The 16,586-nt window shown below is 32.3% G+C and overlaps 1 protein-coding gene across 1 annotated transcript; it reads left to right on the top strand.

The window, feature by feature from the left end:
• LOC108662377 (B-box zinc finger protein 32-like) lies at positions 12,964–14,465 on the top strand. Its single transcript, XM_018122560.1, has one exon. It carries the CDS (start codon positions 13,509–13,511, stop codon positions 14,262–14,264), a length of 756 nt encoding a protein of 251 aa, XP_017978049.1. The 5' UTR covers positions 12,964–13,508; the 3' UTR covers positions 14,265–14,465.

Genomic DNA, 16,586 nt, shown 5'->3' with positions numbered 1-16,586 from the left:
ATTTTTATGCCTTTTTATAAAGAAATAATAAAATAATAAAAACATGACACATGGCATTTCCTTATTGGTTCAAATTTTAAATATTTGACTTTTAATTCTTTAATTCTCCACCACACATTTCTCATGTTTATCCATTTCCATGATGAATAAAATCCCTTGGTCTTGACAAGTGTCGGGGGTGAAAATTTACCAATTTGCCCTCAAGGTAGCAAAATTATCATTTCGCCCTTATACTCCAAATTATACCGGAATTAAAATTTTTCACTTCTAAACCTCAAATCATACTCCAATACTCAAATCATACTCCAATAAGTCAAATGGGGTCAAAAAATCTTTTCCAAAAATTCTCATTTTGTCCCCAAGTGGCAAATGACCATTTTGCCCCTAGATAGTGAAAATTTCGATTTGACTCCAAATTGATCCTCGAACTCCGAATTACCATTTTGAGTCATCCCTGAACTGTGAAACTCTTAATTTCACCTTAAAATTCCTATTTGAACTAGTTTGAGGCTTAATCGATTTAATGATACCATTAGGGGTAATATTATCTTTTAACGATTTCTCAAACTTCCTAAATATGTAACCATTCTATTGAGTATGTAAATGACGTCGTAATTATTTTATAGAACAGGGTTTGACAACACTACCCCCCTTAAAATAAAATTTTGTCCTCAAAATTTCTCTTATCAAACTCAAAAAAAAGGTGGGGTATTTTCTTCCATTATTTCCACATACTTCCTGTTTATCTCACAGGTATAGAATATCAATATTCTTAATCATATTAAAATATCTCGTACAGCTTAACCATGCTATAGATCACATTTCCTTGACATTATCTCTTTGACTATTTCCCAGAGTCTCTTATGTTCACATAGTTCAATTTCTGATAAAATTTCTTATCATTGTACTACCTACATCACTCATCATATATTAAGTTTGAATCTTAATTCATTAAAAATCATTCTTCATTTTAGTTGATCACAATATCAACCCCACATATGTGTATATGCCTTATAATCCCATTTATGCTTCCAAGATATATCTTGATTTGATCATTGAATACGATGCAATATCACAATTCCTCAAAGTCATCCCTTTGTCCTCAATCATCTTTCATGCCTCTATATTGCTTTATATCCCATCCTCATACTTATGTGACATGTCAGTCACGAGTCTAACTTGACTGTATAGCCATTTGCTCCTTAAGCTTTAATGTTTTCTCATTGCGAAAAGTCTTTCGAATTTATCACATCAGAGTATTCATAAGATGGATACATATCCATATTTTATAGTTCAAGGTCTAACGCAGCGAACACTGTCTCATCATTAAAGTTCTACCTTTATCTATCGATCATAGCTCCCTTGCACACTTACCTATACATTCCTAGGTTACCTACAAGCCACTCATGGTCATCCAACTTTTGCCCTCTTATAGTAAGTCAAACTAATATATTCTCTTATATTTTTCCATACGCTTCCTTAATAAAGTTCCACTCTTTCATACGAATATAACATCATTCTTCCTTAATCAATTTACAAATTGTACTTGAAATTGCAAGACTCAAAACTAGATTCTCCTCAAGTACTTTTCAATATTAATACCAATATCACTCTCAGCTTATAGCTTCCTATTTATAATCACATAACTTAGTGCTTGCTTTTACAAGATCCACAGCAGAACTTCTCTTGAGTATTTCCTTAGGGATATCTATCTTAAACTTATGTCTCACAACATGTGATCACTTAACCCGTAACTTAGCCATTTATGTGGCATTCTCTTCGGGGCTCACCCATGTGGCCTCCCCATCCGGGGCCCACTCCAAGGTATTGTTCTTGGCTTCTCGACCCTGCAGGACCGCATACACCAAGTATCGAACCCCAGACCTTTTACTTTCCTCGAAGGGAACGCCTTTAATCATTTCAGCTTTAACTCATTCATATCGATACCTTCCAAAACCTTAAAACTCCAATTACCAAAACTTAGAATCAAGTTCAATGACCTTAGGTCAACTCGTGAATTCAACTTCACATCTGTCTCATTTTACTCATGAGTCTTAGACATGAAGTGTTCTTAGCACCGCAGCACGGTGGCTATTGGAGTTTACTTGATCAATGTTATTCATCTATATTTAAGGTTACTACACTAATCATTCTCAACCGTTTGGTTTCCCTTCAAGCTTACATCACAATTCCCATAACCATTTATATCATCTTGTGCTTATCACATATAATAAGTAAAATAGATACTTTCAAATTCATCTCATCCTATTCAATCTAACTTGACTTAACCTAACTCGGGGCCACGTAGTGTCAGTGTGGATTTCTTAAAACAACTTTAAAACCGAAAACTTTAAAACCGAAAACTTTAAAATCCAAAGCTTTACAATCAAAATCTCTGATCTTTAAACCATGCTCTGATACCACTCTAATTGTCACGACCCGGAACTCCCATCGGGCTCATGACAACCGCCGCGACGTCTCGATAGGCACTCATAACCCCGAATGCCGATCGAAACCCCGAATACCGATCGAAACCCCGCAAGGCTTAGCATCAGCTTTCGCATCTCCCCGGTGAGCGACAGTTATTAAATTTATCATTTCAAGAAATCATAAGTCGTTTCTAAATCAAAACAATAAAATATTATTTTCTGGCTCATAAGGGCATTTTCGTCATTTTTCTTCAAAAATACTGAAACCCGTCAAAAACATGATGTAAAAGATAAATATGTTCATACATACTTTAAATCAGAAAAGAGGGAAGGAAAGAAAAAAGAGAAGGGAGAGCTGTCGATCAAGAAAAAGAAAAAAAAAGAAAAATGTTAGAAAGAAAGGAGAGAACCAACGCCTCTAGAGAGAGAAAGTGGGTAGGAGAAATGAAGGGTGGAAAAAGGGAAATGGCTTTTATACTTAGGCCTTGAAAAGCTTCAAAACGACGCTATTTGGTCACTTGGGAGTGGCTGTTGCCTCTGGTGCATTTTGGAGAGAAGGGAAGCTGAGCAAAGCGCCAAACGATGCATTTTGATTGAGGAGCAGAGGCTCATGGGGCGGGCTTAGTTGCCTTGGGCTGATTCTATCCCAAGAAAGGTATAATTCTCCTTTTTGATGTGAGCTTGTTTCAATTGATTTTGACTTAATTTAAATGTATTGTCGTTATAATTTAAATCATGTTAGGAAAGTTTATATATATATAAAATATGAATGTCGATTTTAATATTAAAAATTTAAAATAAATAAAAAAACAATAATAATAATAAATGAATGAGAAGGATAGGATAAAAAAAGAAAGGAAGAAATATTTATATTACAAATATATTTAGATATTCATAAATATAATAAATAAAGATACATAATGTAAATATAATTATTATAAAAAATGAAATGATTATTTTGAGTGATCCAATTATAAACTTTCACTTAAAAAGGGGCAAAGAGTTGCCTCTTTCGGGTGAATTTCTTACATGCGGAGTTCGAGACGGATTTTCATCGAAGTGTCGGGATAAGTTCGAACTTTATACTCCAATACTTATTAACTTAAATAATCATTGTTTAAAAGGAAAGAAAGAAATATTTATATTATAAATATATTTAAATACTTGTAAATATATAATAAAAAATCATGATACAAATATAAAAATTATAAGAAAAATGAAATAGTTATTTGAGTGACTCCACCTAAAAAAGGCCAAGAGTTGCCTCTTTCGGGTGGGTTTCTTAGGTGTGGAGTCCGAGATGGATTTTCACCGAAACGTCGGGATAAATCCGAACTTTAAACTCCAATACCCATTAACTCAAATAATTGTTGCTAAAAAATAATAATATGAACAAAGTAATAAATCATCCTAAACTATTAAACATATTATTACATGAATTATAAATCAACTAAATTAATAAACATGTTCATATAGATAACATCATTTTATCTTGTCATAGCATGCCACATTTAACTTGTCAATAAGGCGAGAATTCTGATGATGGGATTTCCTCGAAGAGCTCGTAGAGACGAGTCCTTCCCGAGATATCCCTAGGTGAGGAAAACTTCGAGACTTCACCAAAGCGTTGGGATGATCTATGAATGATTTTCTAATAAAAGATTGTCGACCTCATCATTTAAAATTGGACAAATCATAACATCATTTTACTATTGCATCATGTGCATTCGTAAAACCAAATAAAAGACTCAATCAACTAACATAATAAAAAATTAACTAATAAGCAAGGATTAAGGAAATATAGGAATAAAATAAAGGGTAGGCTATAATAGGATAACTTAAGATTAAATGGTATCGTTCATGGAACGGGCGTCACGGAGGTGCTAACCCTTCTCCATGAGTAACCGCACTCCTGAACCTTTCTCTGAAAAACGTGGACCAGTTCTAGTTATATCAACAGACCTAAACTTAATTTAGGACTTTGTTGATTAGAATCCGATTAATAGGTGGTCAATCACACCTAGATAAAAAAGATTAGTGGCGACTCCTAGCTATTTTATTTTCGTCCACGTCTAGCGGTCTAGTTCACGGACTCGACATGTTACGACACATGCAAATTGATATATGTCGAAATTTGATACATAAATATAAGTATACATACATTGTATATGATTTCATGGTGAGGCATCCCATGATGTAATTTGAATATTTGGATTCATATGATTTGAGGCTTGCTTGGGTTAAGAGGGAATTTGTAAAACCCAACCCTATAAATACATGTTATGACATACATGCACTGAGTAGCATGTTATTATGCTAGGAAAGCACATAAGAAAATACGAAACCCGATATCGTACCTAACGGTACACTTGAGTTGATTTAACCTCGAACTAATTCAAATAGGAATTGTAGGATGAAATTTAATATTTTATAGTTCAGGAATGACTAAAAATGATTGTTCGGAGTTCGAGGGTTCATTTGGGGTCAAATTAGAAATTTTGATATTCAAGGGCAAAATCGTCATTTTGCCACCTAAGATAATAATTTGATCATGGAGTGAAATTTTTGATCAAGATTAACTATTTGGAGTATAATTTACTCATAGGAAGTGAAAAAGTTTAATTCTGGTGATTTTTGGAGTGTAAGGGCAAAATCGTAATTTTACCACCCACGGACAAAACTTGAGATTTTGAGAGAATTTAGATCAAATTTGACAAATTGGAGAATGGTATGAGTATAAGGGATGAAAAATATGTCTATGGGCAATTTTTCAATTTTTGGGGCAAAAATGTAATTTTTGACTTTTACGGGGGCAAAAGTGTAAATTTCAAAAATTACTCCACCGAGACTTTGGATGAGTCTGAGAATTTTATCTAAGCTATGAATATATGAGACAAGTGTATGGTGAAAATTTGGAAACAAATGGATGAAATTTTAAAAATGGGCCAATGGGAAAGTGACATGTGGCATTTTTTAATGAAATAATATTATTTTAATGAAAAGTCAGCCATTTAAACCCAAATTTTGAGTGCTGGCCGGCCATAAGGAAGAAAAAGAGAGGAAATAGAGAGGAAAGGAAGAAAAAAAGAAAAACCAAAGAGAAACAAGAAAATTCAAAGGGAAATTCGCGGTTTTCGACCGTTTACGCGTCTAACGGTAAGATTTTTCGATTTTAGCTTGATTTCTACCTTTCCTATGCCTTTATTTCCATTTAGCATGCTTGAGGAGAGAGATCAAAAAGTGATATCAAGGGCTGGACGAAATTCTAGGGGAGAGAAATTGAAATTTTTAGGTTTTGATTTTTAGTTAAATTGATAGTTTTAGTTAGTTAAATGTGTTTAGAAATTAAATTGGGCAAGAAATCATTAAATTTTCACAATACCCACTCTTGGCTGGATGCTCAATGCTGTACAATGATGATGAATTGATTTTATTCTAAGGAAAATGAAGAGAAAATGATGAAAAACGATTAAACGTGATAGAAAAACAAAGTAGAAAATTAACCGAGTTAATGTCCCATTTTTGGCCGAATTTTCCAAGGAAGGGAGTGAGCTGATTTTGTTGTTTTTAGAAGGTTATTGGCTGATATTTAATGGTTAGAAATGTTGGAGAGAGAATGGGATGATTTAGAGCTAAAATGGAGCGCGTTAGCAATTTATCGGGCAAAGTGCCAAAAATAGGTTAATACCGCGTTTAAGCCGTTTTAGGCTATTGCATTTCATACCATGCATTAGTATAGGATTTAAGTTAATTATATAGTGATTTAGCATCAATGTGATGAATTGTGTAAATTTTTGTAATGTGTCTAGGAGGAGAGCCTTCCGGAAAAGGCAAAGAAGTCGTACCCGACGAGTAGTGATCGGGGCGCTTAGAAAGCTTTTAGTTTGTACAAACGGTGAGTAAACTTATTATTATTGTAAATTATCTAGAGTTTATTTTTAAATGCCCTTTATGTATTTTATGAAATGAAAACGAGATTAAAACGGGATTTTTGATGTTTTAGGAATAAATGTGACAAATAAAAATATATTGTATTGATTATGAAATTGAGTAATTGGAGGCTGCAAATTGACTTGAAAAATATATATTTTCCTAGGAATGGCTTATGAGAAATGAGTATATGTGGCTATATTTTGTGAGTGCATTGGGAAATTTATGTAAGTTGTTTTTACTATGCAGGCTGGATAAATAAATAAAAGCCACGTTATACTGTCGAAATTTTATTAAAATTGGTGGGTTAGTCACTGCAGTGACGGGTTTCCGTGGACTGCCTATTAGAGGGGCACGGTAAACCCAGTTATATAGTTACTCCGGTTGTAGAGGCGAGGAGGGTAACTCCCGGGGTAGTATTAGAGCTCACTTCACGTCGAACCCCCACGTGAATGTGTAACTCGGCCAACGCCAAGGAACGGCTGGTTTTAAAAATAAAAATGTGTTTCACGTGTGAATATTTTAACACCCTTGGCGGACTCGGTTAGATGCCTCGGCCAAGGTATCCCCGAGGATTAGTTTTGGCTTGAGCCTTGTTTTAATAAAAGACATAAGCCTTAACAACTGTTTTGGTAAATTACAAATATTTTATGGTTTAAGAAATAAATTGAAAACATTATGAAATGGGTTGAAATTTGTTGTTTAAACTTGCCTCCATTTTACTCGCCTTTAGATATTTATGATAATGTCTGTTTACTCATTGGGATTGCAAAATCTCACCCAACTCCTTTCCACCCATTTCAGGTTCAGTATAGACTGTAGATAGCTGATCTCATCGAGGACTACCATTGGATCTGCATTTTCCAAACCGTAGGTTCACAGTCCTCTTTACTTTTGTTTATTCGGGGGCCCTCTTGTTATTGTAAATTAAATTAAATATTTTGGCTTACTGTATTTCAGTATGTATAAATTTATTTAGCTTTTACGCTATAAAAATTATTCACGTATAACTCTATAAATATTGTTTTATAAGAAAATAGAATATTTTCCTTAATATTTCTTTTATTTTCTTATTATATTCAAATAACCGTAATTTCGTTTTAAATGAAGATTTTAGACTTTTAAACTCATTTTGAATATGAATTATGTGTTTTGTACTTGTATATTACGTTTTAGCCAGTTTCGAAATTTTTGAGAAAAAAATGACCAAAATACCCCTGTGTGGCGAAAATTTTATTTTGATTGTTTTTGATCTAAAATAGTATATATTCTCTAAAAACTCGATATTTAACAATGATTGCTCACAGGAAAGGAAAGAAACTGATATGTAAGTCTTGCGGGGTTCCCGTTGGCATTCCGGATAATGAGTGTCAATCGGGACGTCACGGCGATTGTCATGGGCCTGAGGGAGGTTCCGGGTCGTGACAGAATTTCCCATCATACTCTTGCACCGGTCATGGCCCCCGAGGTTTTGGTCATGACACATATATTTTGTACTATCACAAAAGTACAATCAAGAGCCATATTCCCAACCGAAGTTGAATTCACAAGCATGGATGGAGGCTATTAGACGCTCATAGACCACTCAGACGCACGTCTACAAGTTTAGCAACAGGGTGTCAACTACATCAATACTTGGTGGACCTCAGACGTTGGGTCCGTTTGCGATCCAACCCCTTCCGACAACCTTACAATCGCTACTTAGTCAAATCTCAAGGAACTACAAAGCACTGAAAGTAAAAATCAACTCCATTGGCAATGAGATGTTAAATATGAAGTCAAACATTGCACAAATCCTCCAGTTTGTGACACCAGCACAACACTCCGGGTTTTCATCATAGTAGCCAAACTTGTCTAATAGTGAGGAGGCACGATCGAATGACGATAGTAGTACTTAAATTTGTATGATTTAGGCATATTGTGGATTGTGGAACAATGGGATTTGTTTTTTTTTTTTTATTGTATATCGACTAATACAATTTGTATTATATTTTATTAAAAATAAATATTTTTTCATAATATTATTTATTTTAACTTCTATTATTCATTTGAAATCTAAATATGAAATGAAATCTTATGCTTTCCATTAGTATTTTTATATTTATTTTTTAATTATTGTTACTAAGAATATTGACGAAAATACCGACGGATCCACTTCTTTACCAATGAGGTAAAAGAAAAAATCTATCAAACATATTACCGACGGATTCATTACTTCACCGATCAAATTATTGACGAAAAGTAGTCGTCAAAAATTATCATTTGAAAAGATAAATACCGACGAATAGGTTGTTACCAACAAAGGTATTTCCGACTATATGTCGATGAAAATTTTCGTCAATAAAATTTCTATTCTTTTTTTCTTTGTAGTAACGATATGGTGAAAGCAGCGTCGAATACGATGGCAACAACAGCTAAGGAATCGAACTCAAAAGTAAACAAAGATATTAGGGAAAACGAGTTTGTTAGGGTGGTGATAGTTGCAGTGAAGACTAGCTCAAGATTCTAAGCTGGTGATGGTTGTAGTGGCCACCAGTTGATCATATGGGTGAGAAGGGATGAGGAGGCTTTTATTTGGAGCGTATATTAGCCTTTTTAGTCTTAAAGGTCCCAAACAAAAAAGCAAATTAAGTCCATTACAATTGATAAACTCATTAATTAAGCGATTTGAGTTCGAGCTCAAAATCAACAATGCAAATCATGCTCGGTTATACAGCAATTGCACCAAATCAAAAATTAAGAGTAACTCAAAATAAAGTAACTTGACTCGATTAATCCTTAGAGCTTAAACAATATTTGTGTCTCTACATCTGTCTATGTTAATTTTTCACCTATGTATGAATTTGAACAAGTAAATGATAAAAGGATCAAATTCCATTTGATACACCTTGACACTCGTATTCAATTAATGTAATCTGGTATCAATTGAGTAATCCTTCACTACATACTTGTGTGTTTTATCTGATTGATTTTGATATGGCACCAGCCAGCCGTAGAGATGGAAGTCAAACTCACCAGGTTGTAGAGTTTTGCACTTTTTCATTTTCTTTTTTTTGTAAAAAAAAGGCATGGGTTTCCATTAGAGTGGGTACCACTAAATCATTCCAGTCACGCCATCTCTATGCAACAACCACCGCTAGATGCTGCGTGGTCGCCTATGAGCCGCCAGCTCCAACCTCTTCTTTCTCGGCACGTGTCGGTGACCCCTCGCTTTCACAAGTAATTTACAATTCTTCTGTGGTATCTGCATGATTCCTTCTGAACAAAAAGAAACATCTGCCATGGATTCGTAGTTGTGGCTGAAAATCGAGACCACAGTCGTATTTGTCGGTACAGATTTTCCACGTCACTATTTACTGTTTTGTAGGGGCCCATCTTCCGCTATGAATCCTGCCTCATTTATCTAATCAACCTCCTTCAATTTTGAGTCTGCGTCCGCCACTCTATTTAGAATATTAAAATCACTACAAGACAAAGACAAATGGTGGAGTGTTCATATATTTAACTAATACTTTAAAGTTTTTAAATTATTTTTAACAATTTTGAATAAATTATTATTTTTTATTATATTTTATTTTTATTTTAAATTAAATAAATTTTTATATTTAATTAATAATTAATTATTATTCATTAAAATATTACTTATCATAAGTACCAAATTAACATAATATACTAATTCATCAAATAAATAATGATAAATTGATATTTTGATACGATATTGTCAAATGATATTTTTACTTTTTATATCACATCAATATAAACATAAAATTACAATTACTATTTTAATTAATGATTATTACTCAATTATTAATTATAAGAATTTATATAATTAAAAATAAAAATATAAAAATTTAATTATATATAATAAAAAATAACAATTTATTTAAATTTTTTAAATAATTAAAAAAATTCAAATATTATGCTTTTCATTTTGGATTGACTTAACCTATTATTTTGTTTCTTTTAATTTGTAAGGGATGAAAGTTATTAATTATATTCAAGTATTTGATTTATTAATTAATACATAATTCTATATTTAAATAATAAAATTCAAATTTTCTTCCTTTAATTAAAAAAATCAAGATTACCAATTCAGTAATTGTTAATTAATTAAGTCAACAAGATGCGTAAATAAGAATTTGTATGTGTGAACTGTGTATTGACACAATCACCAGAGACACGAATTCATAATGAAGACGTAGTTAAAGATTGACACGTGGTGGTCTAATGAAAGTCTTTGGCAATTCTTGGCAGAGGATTGGCCTTGTGGACCACTGGCTACTGGTGTGGGTCTCACTTTCCCTTCCAAAGCCTTAGATATTTTGGAAGCCCAACCACATATTGACCTTTTTTCATATATTTTTATACGTAGCCTCCCAAATTCAGTAATTTTCACTGACGACCATCAACTTCTTAATTATTCTTTTCTTTCCTCCAAACGTCAACATTCCTTTCATTTATGACCATCGTTTCTTTTTATCCTTTTTTTTTTTATAGATTGAAAAGAAATTCACACAAACAAATATATAAATGCGATCTAATTGAGATTTACAAGTCTATTACATATATAATTTAATTGTCCTATTTTAAATCACATTTTATTTAGCATTCGATTTAAGAAAAAGTTTGAATCTAAAAAATTTACATTAGAATTTTAAATTTTTTATAATATTATTTACTGACTTTTAACGCTACAAATAAAAAATGTATATAAATATTTTTTAGAAAATAACTTTTTGTGTTCAAAAAGGAAAATAAATAGAATTTTCAAATAAGAAGCCCAAAAAATAAAAAAAAATATGACGGAGAGCAAATACACGATGTAAATATGATATATTGTTTCTTGGAGGAGATAAATAACTATAGCATGAAACACATGTAATGGTGTAAAATGTATGGCTTACAAAAAAAAAAGTTTATTCTAATCAATAACTACTCCTAGTTTATTTATGGTACTTATTACTATAAAATGAGTTGAAAAGTATTTATATGTCTTTTAAAATGACCAAAATTGCTATAAATTTACCTTTATATAAATTATCTTTTTGATCACTTAATTTTTTGAGATTTTATATTTTGATCACTTGATTTTCAAAAATAACATTTTGATTACTAACGCTTATAAGTGTTATTGTTTTGATTATTTAATGTCCTACCAGACCATGCCCACATGGTAAAAAGGAAATATTTTATAGAAAATTTTTAGTTTATTTTTATTAATTCTTTTATTCTTACATGGACATGATCATAAGACAGAGCAATTGATATGAAATGTCAAGTCAAAGGTCTATTATTTTTTCATGTTTGAATCATCAAAACAATAATACTTATAAATATTGGTGATTAGAACATTATTTTTTTAAAAAAATTGAGGAATAAAACAAAAAAAAATTCAAAAAGTTAAATAACTAAAAAGATAATTTATTTTTTTCTTTGTGAATCTATGAGATTAATAAGTATGGCTTCAATGACGATGTATTCCATTTTAAGCTTCTTTTATTGGGTAGTTTTAATTATTAATTAATAAAAATAATTAAAATAATTGTGGCACTTAAGAATAATAAAATACCTTGACAAATTTTAGAATCTTAGTACCTTATTTTTTGTACCATTATCATTTAGATCAACTGCTTAAAAGTCCCTACTTATGTAATATTGACTTGTAGAAAATCAACAAGAATATAATGTTTGATTAATTCGTTAAAATAAAAGGTTAAATTAAACATATTTTACCTTAAAAATTAGATTTCAAGTGTGTGTGTGTGTATGTATGTATGTATGTATGTTATGATTTCAAGTAGGAACATATTCAATAATTAGATCAACACGAAAATAATTCAAACACACCAAAATTATAGATAACGTGATTCAATATTTAGTACGTACGTGTTTGAAAGAATAAGAAAATCAATTACAATAATGTAGAGTTTATAAAAAAGAGAAAACACTTATAAGCAAAAATACTAAATTCGAGTCTCGAAACAAACCCAACTTTTAGACTTATTAGTGTTTAAATCCATGAAATACTCTTTATATCATGCAACCTAGTGTTTCCCTCACCTTTTTTTCACATTCCGACAATTCTATGAAATCCTAAAAAATGGAGATCACATTTCTTTCTTGAATATTACATCTCTCTTATCACAGTATTACTTGATGGTCAAAATTTTCTATTCACTAAAAATTCTTTACCTTTGAAGTGTATTTATCATATAAAAAAATTATATTATCGATTAACTCTACTAGCATTTTAAACTAATATCCCATTAAAGATTGAATAAAAATATCTAACATATAGTGTGTCAAAACAAAAGCTTTTATATGTAAGTTAGCATAGTATCAGTAAGTTAAACATTATCAAGTCATCAATCTATTAATAATGATTAACAAAGATTTTAAATATAAGGGAGGGGTAAAATTGAAAGAGAATGTTGAAATGGTGGGAAATACAAAATTAGACGAGGCATGGAGGGTGAGGCAAAAAATATGAAAGAGATAGGGCAGGAGGAGAGCGGGGACGGGGCAAGAACGAGACGTGATGTGGTTGAGTGTTTCGAGGGAAACGAGGTTTTTGTGGACAGGCGAAGGGAAGGAGCACCAGAAAACAAGAGGCTGAGCGTAAATACTCCTCCATTCATGATTCCACCCAACCAATTACCCAATAAATAAATAAAAAAAAGGCTTTTATTTATTTATTTTGTAATGCTAAGAAGCACAAAAACCACACAAATCTCAATTCCGAGTTTCTAAATGCTTTCTCGCTCTTACATCTGTATTTGTTTATTGATTTCCATTTCTCTTCCACGCAGTTTCTCTCCACCGCCTATCTCTCTCCCCAAACATCGCTCTCTCCTTTTCTCTTCTTCTTTTTTTTTTTTCTTTCTCTCCTCAAATCTCTCCCTCCCTAAATCTCCCGTTTCTTTCTTTCTTGTGTTTTTTAAATTGTCCTTCCCATTCCAGTGCTAGAATCCTTTTGGCAATAAAGCCAGCCATATAGAATCTCGTGGTTTCCCCTTCGATCTCTCTCTTTCTCACTCTCCCTGAATTCTCTCTCCCGTCGTCATTTCTCTGCAGTGATAAAACCAACTTCTTTCCCCTCCCCCTCTCTAGCAACAACCACCCATTAATTTTACCTAAAGAAGAACAAAAATGAAAAGTGCAGGCAAGCTTTGCGAGCTATGCCAAGAAGAAGCCTTTGTTTACTGTTTGGCAGACGCTGCATTTCTCTGTTGGCAGTGCGACGACAAGGTTCACCAAGCCAACTTTCTCGTTGCTCGTCATCTCCGTAACATTCTCTGTACAAACTGTAAATCTTCTTTTTGCCAGAAACCCATCTGGGGTCCTCCATCCCACCTAATGTTCCAAACCACCCATCTTTGCAAACCTTGCTCTTCTCATAACACCAACCTAATGGCTTCTTCCACTCTCTCATCCTCTTCTTCCGATTGTCTTTCTACCAATGAATCTTCCTCCACAGATTTCGAACCCAAAAGGATACTCGTGAGATCAAGATCCACCAAGCCAAGCCATTCTTCCTCCCCCTCCGTTTCCGAGGTTCCGAATACGAATAATAAGTTGGAGGGTGTTTTCGCTGTTTGGTGCAAGAAGCTAGCGGTGAACCGTCAGTCCGTGGTGCCTACGGCGACGTCCGCGTTGCAATTGTGTTTAGAGCGGTTGGCGGCGCTGCCGTTCAGGGTGAGCTTGGCAGCGGCGTTTTGGGTGGGGCTAAGGATGAGTGGGGACAGGTCGCTGGCCTCGTGGCAGAACCTGAAGAGGCTCGAGGAGCTGTCTGGTGTGCCGGCGAAGCTGATCGTGGCGGTGGAACCAAGGGTGGCACGTGTGATGAGGTTGAGGAGGAGAATCAGTCAGGACTTGGAAGAAGGATGGGCTGAGTGTAATGTTTGAATGTCACGTGCGGGAATAAATATCAGGGAATTAGATGAATTTCGTTTTCTGTTTTCCTAGTGTTTTTTTCCTTTTTTTAGTAGGTGGGATTAGGTGTTTCTTACTTAGAGTAATGCTGAATATCTAATAGCGAAAATGAAAAATTGCACATTGAATATTAATATTAACCTTTGATATTGTGCCTCAGATTAAGCTTTTTAATCAGTTTGTGCCATTTTTTTTTTCTTTTCGTCCCGCTTTTGTTAAGAGAAGAAACAATTTTAATATTATTGAATCAAAGCTGTAATATTATTTATAATTTAATTTTAATTAATTAATAGTATTGTAGTATAATCCTATTGTAATTAAGTAATTTATATAATTAGAAATATTAGGCAATTAGATGATTAACATAAAACTAACGTTTTTTCTTAATTATATATATTTCTCTCAACACATTTGCCACTTGATTGGATTTTCAATTATAAGTGAAAGCTCAATTTTAACAAGTTAACAAAGAAATATATTTATAGAAATAAATAAGAGTGTGGTAATTAGGGAAGAAAAGGACGTTGTATGTGGCAGAGGGAGCCATCCATCTGAGTAAGTCGTACCCTTTTCAGCTTTGAAAATTAAATTCCTACACGGTTTCGACTGCATGATGCGGATTGACGGAGAAAGTACAATTCAATTAACAACTCCACCACCAGTTCAAAATTTTCAACTTTTTAAACAACAGATTCACTTCTCACATTACCCTTGGATTATATCATGAAAATTTAATAATGTATTTCCTAATTAGTCAGCATTAAGTGTTTTGGAACATGAGAATTTTTATGTTTTAATAGAATTTTTTAAAAAAATCACCCATATAGTAAGCTTGGGGATGACCCACACAATTGTCTCCCAAAACGGATGGATGAAATGAAACGGAAAGCTCTGAGCGCCAACACACCGAATCTCCTCTCTTTTAAATGGAAAATGCCATAAATCAAAGCAAACTCACAAATTTTTGTTAGTAATATTGATCCACGCAATCATGCCAGTAGCAAAATTGTAAAAAGAAAAAGGGATCACTTGATGTAAGACAAGGGATAAAGGTATGATAAGATTGAATAGAGATATTAAATTCAACTTTTAATATTATTTATTTTTTAAAAAAATAATAAAACAAAAAAAAAAGAGTTTAACCATTTTATTTCGACAATAAATTAAACTAATATCATATGAAGATTGTGTTGCTCTTGAAAAAAAAAAAAAAACAACCATGTATTTTCTTGTTAATATATTTTGTTAAGAAAATTATACAAATGATCTAATTAGAGTTATAATGTAGCATTGTTAACTAATTAAACTATATTATCTAGTTAGACTTGTACTATAATACTGCTAATCAATTAGAATTAGATTATAAATAAAATTAGCCTTCATCACCTCTTAAGTTATGCCATTTTGGCGTCTAACTTTACTTGTGTAGTTGAGAATTATATTGCATAACTCTCGTATTCTTTGCCTCAGCGAACTTGGTTTCCAACCAAGAGAGTTGATCATATCAATGGCTTTAGCATTTCATCATGGTTTATATAGTCAGCGTGAAATGACATTGCAACTAATACAAAAGCATATCACAAACTCAACTAGTCAAGTTGTCCTTTGCTACTAGCTAATCATGTTCTCTTGTGTTGCCATAAATGTTTGCTTTTTTTGCTTAAAGAAAAAAAAAGAAAGCTGTCCTCCCTTTATCACTTCATTTTGATCGAATTACATAATTAGGAAAGCAATCTTGGGTATTCCATTTTTTGTTTGGCTATTGGTTTATATCTAAATTATCGTGTATACGAGTTAAATTTCTTGATAAGTGTCCTCGAAGGGACACCGATAATTAGAACTGAAAGTTCAAACTTGTAAATATTTGTCTAATGTTTTGAAATGACGGAAATAAAATTTATGAGATAAGAGAGAATGATCTTTCATTGTATAAACAAAAATTAAATGTATTAAAAAAAATCATGATATGTGGTTAATTTTCTTTCACCACTTTCAAGTATGAATTTGCTTTCTTTGATCCCTTAATGCAAGTGTGTTATCTTTTTGTAATTATGATGCATTTGATAATTGATTGGCCAGTTATTATTTTAAGTAAAATAAAAATAAAAAGCCAAATTTATTTAAATATTGAAAACTGAGAAAATAAATTTATTACTAATTTAATCTATAATCTATAATAATGTAATATATAAGTAGGAATGTGTGTATAAGTTTCGATTGACAAAAGAAAAAAAATTATTCATTATATTTCTAAATTGCTATTTCGAATAACTTTATTATAATTTATAATTATTT

Source organism: Theobroma cacao, chromosome 6 (genome assembly GCF_000208745.1).
Source record: "Theobroma cacao cultivar B97-61/B2 chromosome 6, Criollo_cocoa_genome_V2, whole genome shotgun sequence".
Classification (NCBI taxonomy): domain Eukaryota; kingdom Viridiplantae; phylum Streptophyta; class Magnoliopsida; order Malvales; family Malvaceae; genus Theobroma; species Theobroma cacao.
This window is presented reverse-complemented; position numbering and strand designations above follow the sequence as displayed.

Bases quoted from the DNA above. Each gene is read 5' to 3' on its own strand.
- LOC108662377 (XM_018122560.1), top strand. From the start codon at position 13,509: ATGAAAAGTGCAGGCAAGCTTTGCGAGCTATGCCAAGAAGAAGCCTTT.